The sequence below is a fragment of the Fundulus heteroclitus genome, unplaced genomic scaffold (genome assembly GCF_011125445.2).
Source record: "Fundulus heteroclitus isolate FHET01 unplaced genomic scaffold, MU-UCD_Fhet_4.1 scaffold_50, whole genome shotgun sequence".
NCBI lineage: Eukaryota > Metazoa > Chordata > Actinopteri > Cyprinodontiformes > Fundulidae > Fundulus > Fundulus heteroclitus.
The window spans coordinates 1,610,527-1,633,045 of record NW_023396923.1 but is presented as its reverse complement, the minus strand read 5'-3'; the positions used below and the strand labels follow the sequence as shown (position 1 = coordinate 1,633,045).

The 22,519-nt window shown below is 40.2% G+C and overlaps 1 protein-coding gene across 3 annotated transcripts in view; it reads right to left on the bottom strand.

Annotated features, from left to right (window-relative positions):
• Window positions 1-22,519, bottom strand: part of ptprz1b (protein tyrosine phosphatase receptor type Z1b) — a 204,205-nt gene that overhangs the window by 33,248 nt on the left and 148,438 nt on the right. For 2 of the 3 annotated variants that reach the window (XM_036132404.1, XM_036132402.1), the window contains exons 15-27: window positions 21,821-21,965; window positions 21,640-21,731; window positions 21,471-21,556; window positions 20,232-20,252; window positions 19,877-19,973; window positions 17,106-17,188; window positions 14,575-14,709; window positions 14,348-14,479; window positions 14,070-14,227; window positions 13,848-13,983; window positions 10,776-10,922; window positions 10,592-10,685; window positions 404-477 (exon numbers count right to left, since the gene is read on the bottom strand). In XM_036132404.1, the coding sequence (XP_035988297.1) occupies window positions 404-477; window positions 10,592-10,685; window positions 10,776-10,922; window positions 13,848-13,983; window positions 14,070-14,227; window positions 14,348-14,479; window positions 14,575-14,709; window positions 17,106-17,188; window positions 19,877-19,973; window positions 20,232-20,252; window positions 21,471-21,556; window positions 21,640-21,731; window positions 21,821-21,965 (1,400 nt within the window). The remainder of the gene's footprint in view (window positions 1-403; window positions 478-10,591; window positions 10,686-10,775; window positions 10,923-13,847; window positions 13,984-14,069; window positions 14,228-14,347; window positions 14,480-14,574; window positions 14,710-17,105; window positions 17,189-19,876; window positions 19,974-20,231; window positions 20,253-21,470; window positions 21,557-21,639; window positions 21,732-21,820; window positions 21,966-22,519) is intronic. The other variant, XM_036132403.1, reaches the window with a different exon arrangement.

Below are 22,519 nucleotides of genomic sequence, written 5' to 3'. Positions count from 1 at the left end.
CAGGAACACAAAAGAAAGATGCATTTGCTGCAGGGGGGGGGGGGTATCTTTACGTATTCCAAGGGGAGGCTCACATTCAATGAATTTGAAAACCCCTGGGTTAGAGCATTGCGCTTGGTTCCTGAGGTTCTGAGATCAACTCCCACAGACTGCCACTCTGGGTCCCTGAGCAAGACCCTTAGCCCCAGACTGTTCCCCGGGTGCTGCACAGTGGCAGCCCACTGCTCCCCAATGGGATGGGTTAAATGCAGAAGTGAATTTCTCCATTGTGAGATCAAGAAAGTTCAATTATATTATTATAAATGAAACTATTAACTGCTCACGCTTCATCTGTAGCTCTTCCAAATGATCCTCCAAAACATTACACATGACATATTTAAAGTGGCAGTAAAAAGTGACTCACAGTAACATAAGAGGCATTGATGTAGCCGGTGGGGTTGGTTTCTGAGGCCGTCAGAGAAACTCTCGATCTCTCCACTGCATAAAAACATAGAGACATGAGTTCACATGAAAATATGCCGACAAGTTACAAAAAAAGTCAAATGTTCTTTTGCTTAATTAATCCTTTGCATTCTGCTGACATGTATCCACTTCAACCTCCATCATAGTTGCCATCTCTCACTGTTCTGGAATGAGAATCAAGCGTTCCCCTTCATGACTCTGCTCAGGTAAATCGCACTTTATTTAAGCAAATAGTCATCACTCAAAGGAGAACATGTTGTCCACACTGGTACTATTTCCTATTCTCCAAATTACTGGAAAGGTACCTCAGATTCTTGCAGACACTGCCTGCATCCCTGTTGCATTCCCAACAGCACTTCAGGACAGCCACCACATTACATCCAACCATAGTTAGGTGGTCTCAATTTACAAGGATTTTGTCATGTTTTATGGGTTTGCCTATTAATATTAGGCTTTTTGTTCCATGTTACTGAATTTGGCATCATTGGCTCCAGTAAAGCCAGTGTGAAACACCATGAAAAGGTTTTCTATTGATTCAACCAAACAGGGGTCAAGTGCTGCAGAAAAATTGTTTCCCGGGAACTGTTTGCACCGTGGAAAATATTTTTACTTTTAAATGTCCCACATCTTATTATAGTATATGATTAAGGTGTAGCTGTGCAAGATTTTATGGACATGCTCCACATTTTTTCTGTCCTGGTTTATTGTATATCCACCTCAGGGGTACAGTCCCAAACACACACACACACACACACACACACACACACACACACACACACACACACACACACACACACACACACACACACCCCAATTACTAGAGCGTTTTGAGTAATTTTGGGGATTTACTTGTGGATTCAGACATTTCCAGAGACAATATTGTGTGTATATTTTTTTTAATAAAAAACAAACATCAAAATCATTGTGGAAAGACTATATTTTGCTGTGTCCAAGGCTTTAAGAGTTTTTGGGTTCGAAAGAAGAACATAACCGTATAGAGGATATTCCCAGTCTGTTGTTATGCCATCAGAGCCATGGACAAAATCAGATTGAATTGGAAGCAAAATAAGTTTTACAGGCACCAAGGACCCGCCCCCTCAGCAGGGTGCGATCAGTGCTGGAAAACTTTGCTCCCACAGAACAACCCCCTCAGTCTCAACACACTGAACAAGACCTGGAAGGGGGGGGGTTGGGGAGACCAGTCGCCCCTGCAAGCCACATTGGACTCACTCTCTCAGTCTCTTCAACACTTCTTCCTAGGACTCAGCGAGAGAGAGAGAGTCCCCCTAGACAAGCCAGCCAGGCATGGGGCCTCATGGGGCCCGAAAGACCCACAAGCCAGCACATGGGAGAAATCTCTCTTCATCTGGAGGACCTGACCAGGTGAATCAGACTTTTACAGGAATTCTCACTTGAGATGGCGCAGATCGGCCTCATTTACCCACTTCCCAAGCTGAGAGCAAAAAGGATCTGAAATTGCAACGGCAAACAGGTCAGAGACTGCAGGCAGCCTACCCTCGACCACGTGTTGGCTAGCCACGGAGCCGCTGCTGAAAGAACCAACATTTTCCCTTCTACTGCTTTGTCCCTTTTTTTTTACACATGGGGCTGACCGACATAGCCCCCCATTAGCATGTTGATGCCATGCCATTGCCGATGTAATTCGAGTTTGTTTTAATGGTTATAACAAACGTTATCTCCATAAAAGTTGTATAGACTGATGGGATATTGATGTCTGTGTTACCCGACTAAATTAAAGCCAAGGTTTTTTTTTTTAAGTTAGTGCCGAAAGTCTGCTAGCCTAAATGCTATTAGCTTTGCTAACATCCGGTTTCCGGATATTCAACTACAGCTCGTTCATTCGATTCAATTCAATTCAATTTTATTTATATAGCGCCAAATCATGAAACATGTCATCTCAAGGCACTTTACAAAATCAAGTTCAATCATATTATACAGATTGGGTCAGATTATACAGATTGGTCAAAAATGTCCTATATAAGGAAACCAGTTGATTGCATCAAAGTCCCGACAAGCAGCATTCACTCCTGGGGAACCGTAGAGCCACAGGGAGAGTCGTCTGCATTGTACATGGCTTTGCTGCAATCCCTCATACTGAGCAAGCATGAAGCGACAGTGGGAAGAAAAACTCCCCATTAACGGGAAGGAAAACCTCCGGCAGAACCGGGCTCAGTATGAACGGCCATCTGCCTCGACCGACTGGGGTTACAGAAGACAGAGCAGAGACACAACAAGAGAGACAAAAAAGCACAGAAGCACACATTGATCTAGTAATCTGTTCTACATTAGATGGTAGTAGCGGGTGAGCCGTCTTCCCTGGATGATGTCACAGTTAACAGAACGCCAGACCAGGTGTACCTACTATGAAGAAAAAGAGAGAGTGCAAAAAGTTAAAAGCTGAAATGACGACAGTCATTTCAATGTAATACAGTGCAAAACTGGAGAACAGTAGACTGAAGAACAGTAGAAATCAGTAGAGTGAGAAAATTAGACCCTGATGTCCTCCAGCAGCCTAGGCCTATCACAGCACAACTATAGAGATAGCTCAGGGTAACGTGAGCCACTCTAACTATAAGCTTTGTCAAAAAGGAAAGTTTTAAGATTAGTCTTAAAAATAGATAGGGTGTCTGCCTCACGGACCAAAACTGGGAGGTTGTGCCACAGGAGAGGAGCCTGATAGCTAAAGGATCTGCCTCCCATTCTACTTTTAGAGACTCTAAGAACTACCAGCAGACCTGCAGTCTGAGAGCAAAGTGCTCTGTTAGTAACATACGGGCTAATCAGAGCTCTGGTATATGATGGAGCTTGATTATTAAGGGCTTTATACGTTAGAAGGAGAATTTTAAATTCTATTCTTGATTTAACAGGAAGCCAATGAAGGGAAGCTAAAATTGGAGAAATATGATCCCTCTGGTTGATTTTCATCAGAACTCTTGCCGCAGCATTTTGGATCAGCTGAAGACTTCGAACTTCATTTTGTGGACTTCCTGATAGTAAAGAATTACAATAGTCCAGCCTTGAAATAACAAATGCATGGACTAGTTTTTCAGCATCACCCCTGGACAGAATGTTTCTAATTTTGGCGATATTCCGGAGGTGAAAAAAGGAAACTCTGGAAACCTGTTTAATATGGGATTTAAATGACATGTCTTGGTCGAAAACAACACCAAGATTTTTTACTTTATTACCAGAGGCCAAGTTAATGCCATCCAGATTAAGTGATTGATTAAGAACTTTATTTTTTGAAGACTCTGGCCCAAAGATTACAACTTCTGTCTTGTCAGAATTTAAATGCAGGAAATTTAAAGTCATCCAGCTTTTGATGTCATCAAGACATGACTGCAGTCGAAGTAACTGATTGGATTCATCAGGATTTATGGATAAATATAGCTGAGTGTCATCAGCATAACAGTGGAAATTAATCCCATGCTGTCTGATAATTTTGCCAATCGGAAGCATATATATAGTAAATAGAATTGGTCCAAGGACTGAACCCTGTGGTACTCCACAAGTGACCCTAGAGTTTGAGGAAGATTTATTATTAACATGGACAAACTGGAATCTGTCCGACAGATAAGATTTAAACCAGCCTAATGCTTTTCCCTTAATCCCTACAGTATGCTCAAGTCTTTGTAGGAGAATATTGTGATCAACTGTATCAAATGCAGCACTGAGATCTAACAGGACAAGTATAGACACAAGTCCATTATCTGAGGCCATGAGAATATCATTGGTGACCTTCACCAGAGCTGTTTCAGTGCTATGATGAGCTCTAAAGCCTGACTGAAACTCCTCAAGTAGGTCATTACTTTGTAAATGTTCACATAGTTGATTAGCAACTACTTTCTCAAGAATTTTAGATAAGAAAAGAAGATTAGATATAGGTCTGTAATTTACTAACTCATCTTGATCAAGAGATGGTTTCTTAAGTAAAGGTTTAATAACAGCTACTTTAAAAGCCTGTGGTACATATCCATTTACCAAGGATAGATTAATCATGTCTAAAATAGGACCACTGATCAGAGGGAATACCTCCTTAAACAACTTGGTTGGGATTGGGTCTAACATACAGGTAGAAGGTTTAGATGAAGCTAAAATTTTAGACAGCTCAGAAAGCTCTACTGCTTTTAAACAGTTCAGACACTGCGGAGGTTCTAAAGATTCCTCCCACGCTGCCTCACTTACTGAGGACGAGGTAATCATGTTTGGGAGGAAGCCAATTATTTTATTTTTAATGGAATCAATTTTATTTATGAAGAATCCCATAAAACAGGGGCGGATCCAGGATTTTTCAAAGGGGGGTGTGCACCTAAGGGTCATGGGGTCAAGGGTCATGGGGTCGAGACAATATGAGGCTAAACGACCAAAGAATGCCATCTTTACTCTTTCACACTACCCTAATTATTCATCTAAGGATTTTTTAATTGATAATAATTTTAATGGATGAACATAAGTGGAATTAGCATGATTACCTTATTGTAATTGAAAATGGGTTTTTAAGTCAAAATCTCGTGCTTTTTACAGCATGCACAAGGTTAAAAAGTAGTTTGAAGAAAAAATTATCCTTATCAACAATTAATCAAACAAAGATTTTCTTTATTTCCAGAAATGATATGTATACAGAAAATGAAATAAAAAGACCCAAGGACTAATGAACAGTTTGGTATGGTTCTAGTGACAAAAGGAGTTTTAAAAATATACATGTATTTTAACAATATATTTTAACCATATAAACTATATTAAGAAAAAAAAATACTTAGAAAGACCCAAGGACTTAAGAACAGTTTGGTATAGTTCAAGTGACAAAGGATTTTTTAACACATTTTAACAAGATAAACCATGTTGAGAATTTTTTTTTTAAAGTAAGTTAAACCAATGAACATGTACGATGAAGTTAAGCCATAAGCCTATAATAGAACTGTAAGACTTGACAAAGAATATTGTTCTCTTCTACAACACCTTCAACTTTATAATGATGATGATAATGGGTTTATGAATGTCAACCTTCTGGGATGCTTCTGGGCAAATATGTCAATGATTTTGTTGATGTCTAAATGAATGTCCTTGTGGACATACATAAGCAGCAAAGCCACAAACCTTTCCTGTCCCATTGTTGACCTCAGCAAAGTTTTCACTGCTTTAAGGCCAGAGTTAGCACGTTCCACAGAAGCACTTGTAAAAGGTATAACTGAAATGTTTGGGTAGCACTTCATATTTGTTATCCTTAGAATTTCAGGGAGAAAGCTGGGTTTTTCCACTGATGATGACCACTTTGTGTGCCACAACTTCACTTCCTGCCTGAATGTTGATCCTGATGGTAGATCATCTTTATATGATGTAAAGATCTCTTTCTCACTCTCATCGTTCATCATATGCAAGATGCTTGGCAATAGTTTTAAGCCTAGTATGTTTTCATAAAGGAGACCATTCTTAGTTTTAACAATAAAACGCATGTGGCACTAAAAGGTTTAGATCAGACAATACACACTACACAATAACTATTGTATGCGTGTCAATGTCCACTATTTTTTTTACTTTACACTCTTTTTTCATTACTTCTCAAAAACTGCAACAAAAATTTAATTTTCATAACTTTGCCGTTACTTGAAAAAGTTTTCCTGAAATTGCATTACTTTACAACTTTACACAACTTGTGAGAACCCCATGTTTTCTCATTATCAACATTTTCTAACGATCATCATACTTTTTTTCTGTGGGGAGAATATAAGATTAAGGTTGATCCATACTCCAATCTGGAAGGTGGTGGTGCTAAAAGTTGTTTGCCAACCACTATTAAAAAAGAGAAGAAGAAGAAGTAGTAGTTAGTTATAGGCCCATAGCTCTTACTTCTAATTTATGTAAATTGATGGAGAGAATGATAACTAGGAGATTAATGTAAGAAATAGAAAAAAGAGGTCTTTTATCTCATTATCAGAGTGGTTTTAGAAGTGGACGGACAACGGTAGATCCAATTTTTTGTTTAGAAAATGAAATAAGAAAGGCTCAGGTAAATAAATAAATGCTCTTAGCTACATTTTGATATTGAAAAACCGTATGATATGCTTTGGAAGGAGGGTTTATTAAGTAAGATGGATAAAATGGGAATTAAAGGAAAAATGTTTAAGTGGATTAAGGATTTTTTAAAGAATAGAACAATCGAAGTAAGAGTTGGGGTAAATTATTCAAATATTTATGCTATACAAAATCTGAAAGCCGTCAAGATCTTCTAGATGAAGTCAGTTATTTAATATATGGTATAAAGCAACAAAAAATAAGTATTCAATTTACATGGGTTCCAGCACATAAAGGAATTTTAGGTAATGAAAAAGTAGATAAATTAGCTAAAGAAGCAGTTAAGGCAAGAGAAATTGAATATGATGTCCCGCTAAGTAGAAAAGAAATAAAAGTAATTATTAAAGATAAAATAAATAATATATGGCAGGAGAGATGGAATTTAGAAGAAAAAGGAAGACATTTATATAAAATACAGAAAGATATTATCATAAGATATAATAGTATAATGAATAGAAGAGAGGAAATATGGATAAACAGGTTAAGGATAGGGCATACTAGTTTAAATACTGGTTTAAAAATAATAGGGAAACATCCAACAGGTAATTGTTCTTATTGTGGAGAAATCGAAGAAGTAGAACATGTTTTGATTTATTGTAGAAAATATATAAAAGAGAGGAAAGAACTGGAAAGGGTATTGGGGAGTTCAGTAAAGATGGCTGGGTATTGGGGAGTTCAGTAAAGATGGCTGATTTATTAGGGAAGCATCAATCAGATGCTTCCCTATAATATAATATTTAATAAGCACTTATTAAATATTTAAAAGATACAGAATTAGCTGGGAGGATTTAGTGTGTATGTGTGTGTGAGTGTGTAAGTATAGATATAATTTAGTTTCATTAAGATATAAAGATATATAGGAAAATATATTTCTAAATTACATCTCCGTCCAGCTGATGGCGGTAATGCACACAGGATGTAAACTGCCAGAAAACACAACAGAAGAAGAAGAAGAAGTAGTAGTAGAAGAAGAACAGGCTCGTCACTGGTCACTGCGCGCTATTATCCAAGATGGCGACGACCAGTGCAGCAGAGAGTGATTATTTAGCGATAGTGATGGAGTTTCATGGATTTATCATCATCATCTGAGAGCGATTTGGATTATATAGAAGACTTTCTTGACAGCAACCTGATTTTTGACAAAATCCAGCCATACCAGTTTGAGGCAAGGAGACCAAAAAGGAATGATGTGAGTTGAATCTGTCTGCTGCGGCAGCGGTCTCCTTATTTTTGTGATGTTTTTTCCACTTTTACCAGATGTATTGCAACATCAAACTGCCATGCACGTGGCCATTGTTGCTTCAACAATAGCTCTAGAAAATTTCAATGGTGAAGTCCTCTGGGAATCTGAAATAATTGTTGTTTATCACAGCTGTGTGAGCGCAGTGCCTCTGCTAAGAAACAACACAGGATGTGACGTCAGGCCGCCATTACTGCCCATATTTGGACACTAAATGCCGCCGCCAGTATCGGTGATTGCAACGCCGATACTGGCCGCGCCGGCGTCACAGTGCGTTCTAAATGACAGGTACTGGCTATTAATCTTAATTCTATGAAGGATGTTTAAAATTCCGGGCTCTTTAAAAAAAGACTTTTGGTCTCCAAAAGGGGGGTGCGCGCGCCCCCTGCGCCCCCGCCTGAATCCGCGCCAGTAAAATCATTACTGCTAAGAGCTAAGGGAATGGATGGATCAACAGAGCTGTGGCTCTGGGTAAGTTTGGCAACTGTACTGAAGAGAAATCTAGGATTATTCTTATTTTCCTCAATTAATGATGAAAAATATGCTGCTCTAACTCTGCGAAGGGTCTTGTTATACAACAATAGACTGTTCCTCCAGATTAGGTAGGATTCCTCTTGGTGTGTAGAGCGCCATTTTCTCTCCAATTTCCTAACATTGTGCTTCAAGGAACGCAGCTCTGAATTAAACCAAGGAGCCAGCTTCCTGTGAATAATCACCTTCTTTTTCAAGGGAGCTACATTGTCTAATGCAGAACGCAATGACGAAGTCATACCGTTTACAAAGACATCTATTTGTGAGTTGAAAGAAACAACATTGCTGCCATCTACAGGGCATTTCTGCAATACGGAGGATATTAAAAAGGGGACAGACTCTTTAAGTTTTGATACAGCATTATCCGATAAAGATCTACTATAATGGGACCCTCTTTTGGGGGTGGAGAACTCAGTTAGATTAAACTCAACTGTTATTAAAAATGATCAGATAGGACAGGGTTGTGAGGAAATACTGTTAATTCTTCACAATCAATGCCATATGTCAGCACAAGGTCTAAAGTATGGAGCCAAGAGTGCGTCGGTTTATGCACATTTTGAGCAAAAACAATTGAATCTAGGATAGTTTTAAAGGCTACACTAAGGTTATCATATTCTGTGTCAACATGGATGTTAAAATCACCCACTATAATAACCTTATCAGTATTTAACACCAAATCAGATAAGAAATCTGACAACTCATCCAAAAACTGAGTGTAAGGGCCTGGTGGACGATACAAAACAACAAACAGAAGAGGTTTTATTGCTTTGCAGTTTGGATGAGGGAAACTGAGGGTTAAATGTTCAAAAGAACTGCAGTTATTAATTGGCCTGGGACTAATTAATAAATCAGACTGAAAGATGGTTGCCACTCCTCCTCCTCTTCCCACAGATCTGGGAATGTGGAAATTTGAATAATTGGAGGGAGTTGACTCATTTATACTAACGTAGGCCTTTTTGTAGCCAGGTTTCTGTGAGACAAAACAAATCAATCTGTTTATCAGAAATCAATTCGTTAACTAACAAAGTCTTTGGAGGGAGAGACCTTATATTTAATAGACCACATTTAATTGTTTTATTTTTAGGTTCAAGGTGAACCGTATTGATTTTTATTAGGTTTTTATGATTTGTTCCTTTTAGATAAGTTTTTGAAATGTTAAGTTTTGGCCGTGGGAAAGACACCGTCTCAATAGGATAATGGATGGGTAACAGTACAGAAGCTGCAGAGAGGTGTGTTAACCTCATGCCTAACGTTTGCTTCATTTTGCTCCACCATTGTTCCATAGTGCTATGAGCATTATTACCACATTAATATGAAATATTAATGTTGATTTAAAGGCGTTTTGTTTAACTTTAGGATTAGCCAATTGTAATGACTGATCGCTACACCGACCCCTAGCCTCCCGGAGGTATAATCGCATTAATAAAATCAAGCGCCTCTAAAGTTAATGGTTTTACTGAGAAAATCTTTCTTTAAAATGTTATTTTGTCAAATGATGTTTTATCTCAGGATTTGCATTGTGAATGGGTTGAAACACATGCCAAATGTTGTTCTAAATTAGTTAAGCTAATTTAACTCCATTCCATGTTCTTTAAGTTGAACTTTGGTTCTTTATGTCAGATCTGCAGTGAACCAGGATTCACTGAATTATTCTGATGACTTTTATTTTGTCTTTTGTTTCTTTGCATGTACATAGTTCCTTAGCTTAGCTTCTTTTTATCTTAATTTTGCTTAGTAGTTTTAGTCAAGTTTCACTAGCCTTGTAGAGAGGATTTATTGATTGAAATGTAGTGTTAATTCAGATAAACAGCATTAGATAGTGATGTTGTCTGGATGTTAATTTTATTTCCGTTAATAAATTCTTGAACTTGAAGAGAAGTTGTCACTCATTTATTCTATGTGTGTGCAGAGTTTGCTGTTAAAAGATCCCCAGTGCTTGAATCATCCCATTCAACTATTGTCCTGATATCAGCTCTCAGGCTGATATTCACCGGACAATACCTAACAAACAGTTATTTATTAAACATTAAATAACTTTAAACAGTGTATAATTGCACAACACTGTGGTTAAAATTATTGCTATAATGTAATCTAAACAGTTGAGGAGCACCATGTAAAATCAGCATCAACTGTAATGGAGACAAAAAGAGGGACCAGCCATAAGAGGCTGAGATACAGGGGAGTTCCCATAAAAAATTTCAACAATCTCACAGCTTCTCCACAATGATGCCTGCATTATGCAGTCAGTCGTCTCGTCTTGTTTACCAGGCATCAGCGCTCTTGCTCTGTTCTTCTCAGCGTTGCCGTCCTTCAGGGCAGTGCTGTAGTCTGCCTGCTTTGCTTGGCGCTGACTTATGAGCTGAAGGGCAAAAAAACAAAAACAAATTTACAGCAACTTTCATAACGTTTCAGTGGAACAATGGGATGGGAAATCATATGGTAGTTGCACCTTGAACTGTTTGTCCATGCGGGTTCTTCCTGTGGTGCTTGGGATCAGGAGGTCAGAAACGTAATTGTGGAGAAGCTCAGAGGTGACGGACGTGTCCCGGCTAAGGATGGCCTCCACCAGAGCATCATGGATGAACACATACTGCTCCTGGAAAATGTGGGGAGACAATCAAACTAAAGGTCTAGGCCTTAGGTAGCTTAGATGTAAATCTCATCATAATTCTCACACAATTAACCCAACAAAGGACTCTAAACTGATATTCCTACTCTACTTCCCCATCACTGTTCCATGTCTACCCTTAGCTGCATTGGCGTAAGAAGACACAACACCAACGTTCAAGGCTTTTAACACTGAAGCAAACATGATATGCTCACCAGCAGGTTGTCACACATGTTGAAAAATTCCAGTGCATGAGTTCTGCAGCTCTCACACGCCATATATACAAAACATATGCACCACGTAAAGAATTAGTCACATCGTGTCTCAAATATTGCAGCAGTGACCCAATAACAACAATCAAACCCAGGCCAAACCGTGCTGCCTGCAGTGAAGAAGATCCATTCCCCTCAGCATAATTGATGTTTCAAACTGAAAGAGAAACAGATGGCCTCCTCTACTTTCACATTAATTTGGTTAATAATTATCAGACAAATTTGGACACATAGAATTTTGAAAAGTTATTCCCAAATCACCAGCACTGAATCCACACCCTTGATCCCAATATGCATGTATGTTTCAGACAAGGGAGCTCATCAAAATTACTTTAAGCACATGACTGGATGTGATGTTTCACAAAATTTACTATATTTCTTCACGGTTACATCTGGGCAACATGCATTTTTCTGTCATGATTTAGGTTTTTGTTTGTTTGCTTTGGACTTTTCTGCACTGTTCATAATTAGTCTTCACCTGCTCTAACCCATCATCCAATCACCTCAGTCTCCCTCCAGCCACCACTTTGCCCCAGATCTGTTCCACCTGTTGCTACTAATTACAGTCAACTCAGTTCTCCTGTTCACCTGTCTACATATACCTGCCTCAGCCAACTCATCCCTGCCAGAACGTCTCATCTCATCTTGTGTCGTCTTTTGTTATGTGCCTGTCCTCTACCAGTTCCTGTGTGCTCAGCCAGCTGGACTCTTCCGATAAAGTTGCCTGTGTCTGCGTGCTGCACATGCCTGTCTGTTTCCTCGTGAGTTCCAGCGACTCACTCTGCCTGTTCTGTTGGTTCCCCGGTCCACATTGCCTATTCTGAGTTGTCACTACCTGCATCTTCTAGGGCCTTGCTCATCCCTGCCTGCGTGCACCATCAGTCATTACTCATCTGTCAAGTCTGGTTCTGCTTGCCTGCCTCAGCTGCCACTATTCATCCTTAAAATAAACCTTTTAAAAACGTAAATCTGTGTCCGGCTAAATATTGGGTTCACCAGCATTAATCATTAAATTTTTCAATATTCCAGCCTACAGAGACATCTCCAAAAAATTGTGAGTTGAATAAAAGTGCAATGTTTTTTTTCCAGTCATTTCAGAAAGGAAACAGTTATTTGTGTGTAAAAACAGTTATTTGTGTGTAAAAACGCTGTACTCTGGTGTGTAAAAATTTTACTCTGGTGTGTAAAAAACTGTTTTTACACACCAGAGTAAAATATTTCAAGCTTTAATTTCTTGGAATTTTGATGATTATGGTTTACATGCAAGAAAACAACATTCAGTATCTCAAAAAATTGGAATATGCCATAAGACCAATAAAAAAGGATGTTTTAAGCACAAATGTCAGGCTTCTGAAAATTATGTCCATTTCTATGGTCTCAGTATTTGTCAAGGCATCCTGTGGCATGTAGAGGTGATCAGTCTGTGGTGCTGCATAGGTGTAATGGAAGCCCAGATTGCTTTGATAGCTGCCTTCATGTCATCTGCCTTGTTTGGACCGGTGTCTCTCATCTTCCTTTTGACAATAGCCAGAGATTTTCTATGGGGTTTTCTATGGGGGAGATTTTCTATGCAGCCAATCAGGAACAGGAACAGCAAGGTCATTGGACCTGATTCTGGTACATTTGGCAGTGTGGGCATGTGCCAAGTCTTGCTGGGAAATGAAATCAGCATTTCCATAAAGCATAAAGTGCTCTAGAATTTCCTGCTAGATGGATTGACTGTGGACTTCAGAAAACCGTGACAACCAACACCAGCAGATGACATGGCACCCCAAACCACCACTGACTGTGGAAACTTCACACTGGACTTCAAGCAGTTTGAATTCTGTGCTTCACCATTCTTCCTCCAGACTCCGGGACTTTCATTTTCATTTTGAAGGTCAGAATTTACTTTCATCTGAAAACAGGACTTTGGACCATTGAGCAACAGCCCAGTTCCTTTTCTCCTTAGTCCAGGTTGTAGCCCATGTGTAGGATCCATCTGTGTGTAGTAGATCTTGATGCACTGACTCAAGCCTTGCTTCAGTCCACTCCATGTGATGCTCTCCCAAATTCGTGAATTAATTTAACTTGACAGTTCTCTCAAGGCTGCAGTTCTCCCTGTTGCTGGTGCACTTTTTCCCACCACACATCTTCTGTTAATATGGTTGGATACAGCATTGTATGAACAACCAGTTTCTTTAACAGTGACCTTTTCTGTCTTCCCCTCCTTATAAAAGTTGTCGATGACTGTCTTCTGGACATCAATCAGGTCAGCAGTATTCCTCATGATTGTGTCGCCTACTGACCTAGAGTGAGAGACCGCTTAAAGGCTCAAGAAAGGTTTGCAGGTGTTTTGACACCATGAGTTTTCAATAATACTTTTTCACAGTATTCTAATTTTCTGAGACGCTGAATTGTTTTGGTTTTCATGATCTGTAAGCCATAATCATCAAAATTACAAGAAACAAAGACTTGGAATTACACTGTGTAATGATTCTATATAATATACGATTTTCACTTACTGATATCACTGGAAAAAATATTGCACTTTTATGCAATATTCAAATTTTTGGAGGTAAGAAACAGCATGACAGTGTCTTAATATTAAGAATAATTAGTGGAATTCGATTTTTTAAAAGGCTGCAAGAGTTTTCTTCACCTCCGTCTGAACCAGGAAGTTCCTTTGTGTCCGGACGTGTTTAAGGAAGCCGAGAACATTTACTGTACCCTGATCTTGGATCTGCTGCAACATGCTGTCTATCACTATGTAGGTTCCTGTTCTTCCTACACCAGCACTGTAACAGATGGATTAAAAGATTATTCCAGACTCACTTTAATGCTTTCACTTCTGTGTTTCTATAATAATCCTTTTCAACTCCACCTGCAGTGTACCAGGACGGGTCCCATCTCCTGCGTTCGGGCCCCAGATGATGCTCTGATGAAGGACAGAACAGGCAGCGTGTACTCTGGAACGCCCATGTCCGGCCACTGGGTGTAGTGGAAATGCAGCAACGTGTGTTCAACTCTCTTTTGAGGCACCTGAAAGAACAACTAACATAAACTCCATCCGAAACTGAAACATTGCAGACGTTGTGTGTTCAGGTTCTCTGTGTACGGTATGTTAAATGTAGAGATAGGTAATATGTGTATGTCATGTACCTTATTTGTTGTGTCCCTGACTGTGAATGTCCGCAGTGTGTAGTAAGCCAGAGTCTTGGTGCTTCTCAGAGCCACCTGGTAAGCACCGTAATCCTCTTGATTCTCTTCTGGCCAGTACTGGTCACATTTCGTCTGTGGAGAATAAAAAAAGAAAAAAAGGAGCACATATGAAATCCTGAACCGCCACTGATCTCTGTGGAGACTCTTGTGTTTGTGTGGGGTCTTACGCGTCCTTTCTCCTTCAGATTGGTGATCATGACAATAACTCCAACATTCTGCTGCCAGATCATCCTCCAGAAGTCCTCCCTGCTTCCTTTCAGAGGCCCCTGAGCTGCGATGTATGCCCTTGTTCGCTCATAACCCTGCAAACATAAAACTGATTTCATCGCTGCAGTTTTAATTGGTCGTGTCAGCTGTGACCCTAAAACCTGCCTAGGTACACAGTTATGTTTTGCTAACTTTCTGTCAGGGTTCCTGCACAGTTATTTAAAAATTTCAAACCTTTTCCAGACTCAGATTTCAACAGTTTTTATTGACTTTAAAATTACAAAATACTTAACAACAAACAGGCTTAAATAGGCTGCCACCAGACTTTCGCTCAGTTCTTTCTGAAAACGTATCAACACCTATCCAGGAGTCTGTGTCAGTTCTGGTGACTCGCACTTGACAAAGACCTCTGGATAGGTATCAAAACATTTTCAGTCTGGTTGCCTGCGATTTAAGCCTGTTTGCTGTTGCGATGCCCTGGACAACTGAGAATTTGCACAGGCACAAACTACTTAAGTTAACCAATAATATATAGCAGATATTCCTTTAATGCCTAGGCTCGAAATATGGGAGCCTGAAAAACAGCAGGAAAGGAGGGAAGGACAGAAGGACTGTTGGTGGGAACAAGGAAGGAAGGTAGGAACAAAATAAGTAACACCTGAATAAAAGGGTAGTAGGAGAAAAGAAAAGAAGGACACAAGAAAGGAAATAAAGTAGGAGAGGAATGTAAAAAATTAAAGGAGGAAGGATAAAAGGAAAAAAGAAAAAAAAATGATCACAAGTTTATTATTCAAATTGGTTAAAATATGTTCCAAGGAAACCCTGCAGATTGCATTGAGTCATTGACTTGCAGCTTTAAATGCATACTATGCAACATTTTTCAGTTATTTAATGTGTTCCATACCGTTTTGGATGATTAAATGAGTCATTTCAGGTCGAACAAAGGTTTTCTTGGCCGCCCTGGTGGTCTGTGGGAGAAATACCGTACTTGCAATTGCAAGAGCCCTCGGCCCGCACCCACAGGCTCAGAAGTCTCGTGCAAGACCACGAGAGTCGGTCTTGCTTTACGGCGAGAACTCCATGTGTTTTTGCCCTGCCATTCACTATATGCACGCGCGAAAGCAACAACAAAGACCCGCTTGTTAACGTCAAATAAACATGCAAGTATATCGAGTTTTTATTATTATTATAATAATTATATATATTATAATTATTTATTTTTTTTTATTTTATTTTTTATAAATTTTTATGTTAGCGAGGCGGTAGCGTGAGTTTGGCGAGGCGGCCGCATCGCCAAGATAGCGCTACGGGAAACCCTGATGTTCATACTTTCACTGTGTTAGTCATTGTTTGTACTGCCGTTTTTTTGACTTTTCGTTGCGTTCGCCTGTCTGCTAAGCTCAAAACTATCACACCTGGCTTGACGGAGAAACCAGAACAGCTGAGCATCTTTATGACAGTGCATTTTTACTTTCGCCCTCTGGGGGGAGCCTCGCTGGAAAATCAACCCCGGTTGCATAGTATACCTTTAACGCCACTTAGATGAGTGTGTAGCCACAGTTGACAGTCACTTGCACTGTGTCGTTGACTTTGTAGCAATCCCTCTTATCGAGCATACATGTGACAGTGGAAAGCAAAATCCCCCTTTAACAGAAAGAAAACTATAGAAGCAACATCTAAAAGAAGCCTTCAGACATAATTGCTTTTCATAAATATTTCCCTACATACAGGAAACTGTATTTCCAGATAGTGAAGAATTTTAAAGTTTAGGTTTTTGCTTCTCAACATTGGCAGTAAGTGAATGTTAGTACATCACATCAGAAGACTTTTGGACACAAAAGGCAGCAAAGAAGCTAATTCTGTCTGAGAAATGAAGAATAAACTCAGCATTGTGCTGGAAGTACCACTATAGATAGCAGAAGTACAGTGCTTTTTGATAAAGCCTCCTGATTGCTTGCGGTATCTGGAAAACAATTTATGCAGAGAGAAAAGGATGAGCTACCATGTGTATAGTGAAACATCCTGAAGTGTGACATTGAGTCTCATTCAAGAAACTGGGCTTAACCCCAGTTCATCCCAAAATCCCTTCCATGAATCAAGAGTGGGATAAAAGTGTCCTTCAGAAGAAGCTCCTTTCAACAATCCAGAGACAATTTGATGATACGTTGGCCATTTTTCACCGTGGATCTGTGATCAGACGGTAAATCCCAGATGGACCCCCCACACCATGGCAGAACTGCTCTTCATTTCCTGCTTTTTTTCTTAAATACTTAAAAACAACAAATCTGGATTTTCCTGTCTTGTTAAAAAGTTAAAAAGACTAATTTACACATTTTATGCATTTCTTAAAGCTTTGCATCTTATGAAATATTTTATTGTTCATCAAGACACCGTAGAAATGGGCAAACGCTAAAAGCTTTACTGCTAACTGTTTAGCAGAACTTTACCACAGACTTTACCTGCATATGAACACATAAAAGAAAACACTCACATCAACAAAGTTAGCATTAATGTAATCCCCACATTTCCCATCTCTGTCCAAACTGTTGGAGAGCTTCACTCTGCTGTGATCATCTGGGAAAAAAGAAACAGGTCATCAGCAAAGGTACCGCAGGTTTGCTTGACCTACAGTCATGGACGAAGTTGTTGACACCCCTGTGTTAACCAAAGAAAATCCCACAATTGTCAGGAACTGTAGAGCGGCCCTTGGCCGGGGTGCTGCTCTCCTTTTTTTCCCACAAGTGAGGGCTGATGGCAGGAGGGCGGAGTCACGGACGCCTCTGGAGGCGTACTTAAGGAGACGGCTGCCAGCACTTCCATGCCAGAGTGTTACAGCCCTAGTGGTATGATCCACTAGGGCTCTCTCCGTTCTCAAGAAGTCTCCCAGGACTCAACGTGTCTTAAGATCCCTCAAGCCAAACCTCAGCTGGCAGCTGTTCCTCTCTGTCCTCCAGATCGTGCCCTGCTCTCCCTCCACCGCTCTCCACCTTCCTGCCTCGCCCTGCCTCTGCAAACAAGCAATCCATCTCCAGCAGCCTCGCTCCTCAAAGATCACCCCTCCCTGGCGGATTCTCTACGCATTCTCTGTAAGGCTGCTTCCCTTACGAGTTATTCACTCATTTCTGCCAGCTCTCACTGATCTCTCGCTCTCAGGTTTGAAGGGTGGGTGCCTTCTCCAGACAATATGTTTCAGGTCCTTCTATAGATGTTCAACAGGATTTAGATCAGAGTTCATAGGAGGTCACTTCAGAATAGTCGTGTAGCCGTTCTCTGTTGGTTCTGGCTAGGGCTGGACGATAATTCAATAACAATATATATCGATCGATAGACGTGTGGTGTGATAAAAAGGGTCAATAAAAGTTCGATAGAGATAGTTTTCCTTCCTTCAAGGAACCGGTAAAAACAAAGTCTGGTAACGCAACCAACTTGTTTCATCACGTAAGCTGCTCACACCCGCAGCAGCGCGAGCTGTGTCAGCCCTGACGCCGCTCCGCGTCTTCGTAGGAATCTCCTGGAAGTTCTTCCAAAACAAAGCAGGTATAGCAGCTAAACTGGGCTCCCTTCTTTGTGATAAAATGACAAAGCATCCAAGCGGCATAAGGACATCACGCATGCAGTAATATGCTTCATAGTGATGGATATGTTGCTTTTGTCTGCAGTTGAAAAACCTGGTTTCAAACAATTACTCGCCACTCTTGATCCGCGATATAAAGTTTCGGGCGCAAGTTTTTCTCTAACAGCGCTCCCTAAATTGTGCAACTAGTGCAGGGAATCAGTGCAAAATGAGCTGCAGTCTGTGTGTTCCCACGCCACAACCTCAGACCTCAGCCCTGTGTCAGCCTCTCAATTGACTAGAAATAGAATGGACCCTGAGGAGTAACTAGTGTACTATTCCCACCTAAATAGGCTATTTTATTTATTTGTTTGGTATATTTATTTTGGTCATTTTACTGGTAACTTTAGTTTATTCTTTGTCAGTATTTAATAACATAACTCAGGTCTCTTAAGTTATTTTTCTTTTAAAAAATTATGTTATGGTTAAAAAAGTTGGTTAAATAAAGATTTATTGGAATTCTGTGTTTGTGTTCTTTATTACAATTAAATCATTTAGCAATATCCTAAAATGTCCAGGCAGAGCTACACAAAAAATATGGTGTTAAATATTTTCAATAATTATCGATATCGATCAAAATGCATTTTTTTTATCGATAAGCTTTTTTTCTATATCATCCAGCCCTAGTTCTGGCTCTGCATTTTGGGTCATTATGCTATTGGAAGATGCGTGACCTACAACTGAGACCAAGCATTCTGACACTAGGCAGCACATTTCTCTCCAGAATGCCTTGATAGGCTCATGATTTCACTGAACCCTGCAGAGATCTGTGCACAGACACCCGTAGCCAGATGCAGCAAAGCAGCGCCAGAACAGAACCAAGCCTCCTCCATGTTCCACAGTATGGACAGTGTTCTTTTGCAGGTGTACTTTATTTTTGTCTGTGAACATGGAGCTGATGTGTCTTGTCAAAAAGCTCCGGTTTTTGTCTCCTCTGTCCAAAGGAGGACGCTGGTATCTCCCATGAAGTCCACTTTGGTACAAATAGTGACGGATGGGGTGATCTGACACTGATGCACCTTGACGTTGGAGTTCACCTTTAATTTATTTGGAGTTTGTTCTGGGCTCTGCGGTTAGCATCTTTCTTTGCAATTTGTCATCCATTTTCCTCCAGCAGCCACGTTCAGGAAGGTTGGCTTCAGTCCCATGGAATGTAAACTTTTGAATATGTGCAACTGTGGTCACAGGAACATGAAGCTGCTTGGAGATGCTCTTATAGCCTTAACCTTTAACATGCTGGTCTATAATTTTCCTTCTAATCTCCTGAGACAACTCTCTCCTTCACTTCCTGTGATCCATGTTCAGTGCGGTACACCCCAGGGACTACAAGCAATTATTTAAATAGACAGACTGATTACAAGCTTTAAGATATCTATAATGCCAATTAGATGGTCAAATTATTTTAAATCTTTCTAGGCATGCCATCACTTTTGTCCAGGCCTGTTTCATTAGTTTATCTTTTTATTCTGTTGAACCACAATTAAAAAGGTTAATTGTTTAATTTTCAGTAATGTTTTATTTATGTTTACTTTCGTCAGTTTCAAGTTATTTCAGAGACAATTGTGGGATTTTCTTTGATTCACAGAGGGGTGCCAACAATTTTGTCCATGACTGTGTATGTTGAGCGATTTCACTGAGCAGACACATACAGGCCAGTATGTTAATGTAGCGGTTCTTGCTTTTGTTGTCGGGGTGATTTGAGTTGTCGGCAGTGATGCCCATGTCGACTGTACACGCCTGCACATCCTGAAGCACAAAAATATGAACAACGGCTTGGTCAATGGCTCTGGTGAGCAGAGAAAAAAAATACAATGCAGATGGTGCAGTACACATAAAAAAGTCTGCTCCTAGCTATTCTAAGAAAAAGAGATATGGAACACTGTCAGTGGAGTAAGACGTTTGGACAGTCATTTCAAGGCAGGGCTGTTAAGGTAAACTGACACTTTCCTTTCTTTCCAAGAAGGACAAAAACCCTCTGGAGCATAGGAATGTAGGGTGTCTTACCTCATATGACTCTTTCACAATCTAATGGAGGGTGATGAGGATGCGGAAAGCACGACGATGGTGGTGGAGATGGTGAGAGGAGAGTGAGACAGAGGGATAAGATGACAGACAGGGAGTCAGTGCAGGTCCAGGAATTAAGGGTTTAGATCGACACAGAGTGGAGGCGCTCAACGGGAGGTTCACCTTCCTGTCTGAGCTGTGGCCTACAAAATTACTGTTATGTTCTACACGGTGAAGGAAACAAGACTAGGATCTCATAATAATTCAAGTGGTGTAAAACTACTCAGGTTATTTGGAAAACAGAAACACTGTTGCACAATGGGAGGGAAACATGGGAGACAAACAATGCCTTGCAAATGTATTTCTTGCCCTTCGACTTTGTCACTGTAAGTTAAAGCCACAAACGTAAACTTGTTAGCACATTATTGTGCTAACAATATGTAGCATAATGGTGCTACCATCCTGGGGAAGTTGTGACCAGAACAATGTACATAAATAACTTCTTTGTCTTGTTTTCAACTTCAAAAAGATCAGATTTGTGGTTAGCATGACTAATCTGTCCACAGATTCTCCCACCTGAGTAGTGCATGTCTGCAGCTCCTCCAGAGCTACCATGGGCCTTGTAGCTGATTCTCTAATTAATTCTGATCAGTTTGGATGGACCTGGTAGGTTTGCAGTCGTGTCATGCTCTATGTTCAGATGATGGAGTGAACGTGGGCGAAATTAGAGACGGGGAGACTTTATCAAATTGGTGTTTGCACTTGATTTTCAGATTTTCCGAGTTACAGACGAATGTTGGATGAACATAAATGCAGGCCTTACTTTGAGTTATTTGTAAAAACTCCTTCAATTTCACAATTATGTCCTATTTTCTACAAAATACAATTCCGAATAACGAATAGAAGTTTGTGGTTGGAACATAAAAAAGAGAAATAGCTTAAGGCTATTTAAATGTTGAGATTCATATGTGGAAATGTCAAACATGCAGATGTGTCCATGAATCCCACTGATCATGCAGTGTTCTCCTAACACAGAGTATTGTTTTTAGCTGAATTAACTTGCTGAACTGCCATTGGCTACCTAAAAAGCTCCCTGCAAGTTAAAAGATATCTTTCTACACAACAAATCAAGTGAAATTCCTAGAGCCCATGATGTTAAATAGGAATATGGACACACATTAGGGAGCTATGACAAATTATCCTCCCATTACCCTTTTAAGTGACTTCAATCTAACACACCTCAAACTCCTTGGAGAAGGTGTTAGTGCTGTGAAGCTCTAGGACATGCTTCACAAACTGCTTTACCGTCAGCGGCTCGTGGCAATCTGTAACACAAGATCCCTCATTTATCTGTGTCTAACAGGGCCGTGTATAATGAATGGGGGTTTAGACCCTCAGAGCGGCCTACCTGTGGCAAGCAGCAGAGGCGTGGAGGGAACAGAAAGGACTTTAGGTGATGCAGGTTCATCAGGGTAGAAATTAGCTGCCTGGAAGCAGTTTCTAGAACCAGAGACATTAAATTATACATGAAATGAGGGTTGAATATGATGCAGAATGGACAGTTTGTGTGTTTTGTGGGGGGTTTGTACCTCCAGTAGATGAGTATACCCACTAGTACCAGCAGACACAGGCTAGTGAGAGTGGAGACGATAGCCAGAGGAACTACTGTCCTCTTGTCTTTCTCCACGCCTTCCACCAGCCCGACCCGAGATTCGTGGCTGCTATTTCTGCCCTCTGAAAGAAAGAAGGGCGGGCTACTTTTGACTGCATCAAGAAATGTGCTGGCTACTTTAAGGAAACCATACAAAGCTTGAAATTTAGATCAAAGCAGAAAACTGCAACACATTACGAGAGAATACAAAAGCGGCTCAGGATTTTTAAAGAAGGTTTTGTTGAGTGTTTAGTAGCAGTTAATATCTTCCCTGCAGTATATAACTCTCTTGGTGTCTTCATTTAGCATGAATCCAGATTAGCTGGACCCGGCCGCTCCCTGAGACAAAGCAGACTTTCGCTGTCTTTAATTATCTTCAGTCTTAAAACCTCCAATGTTTTTTGCAAAGGCTATTGTCTGATCTGAACAGTTGTACAGGTTTCATTTGGAAGTTATTTATCGAAAGGCCAATGATTATTTAAACAGGAAATGATGATTGGAAGGCTGTGCACCACCCTTTATCGCCCAGTAGGAAACACATACTGAAGATACAATCTTAAAATTGCCTTTCACAGTAACAACCTAACAGAAAAACAAGGCTCTGTAAAAAGCAAGAAAATTGCTTAAAGCACTGCAA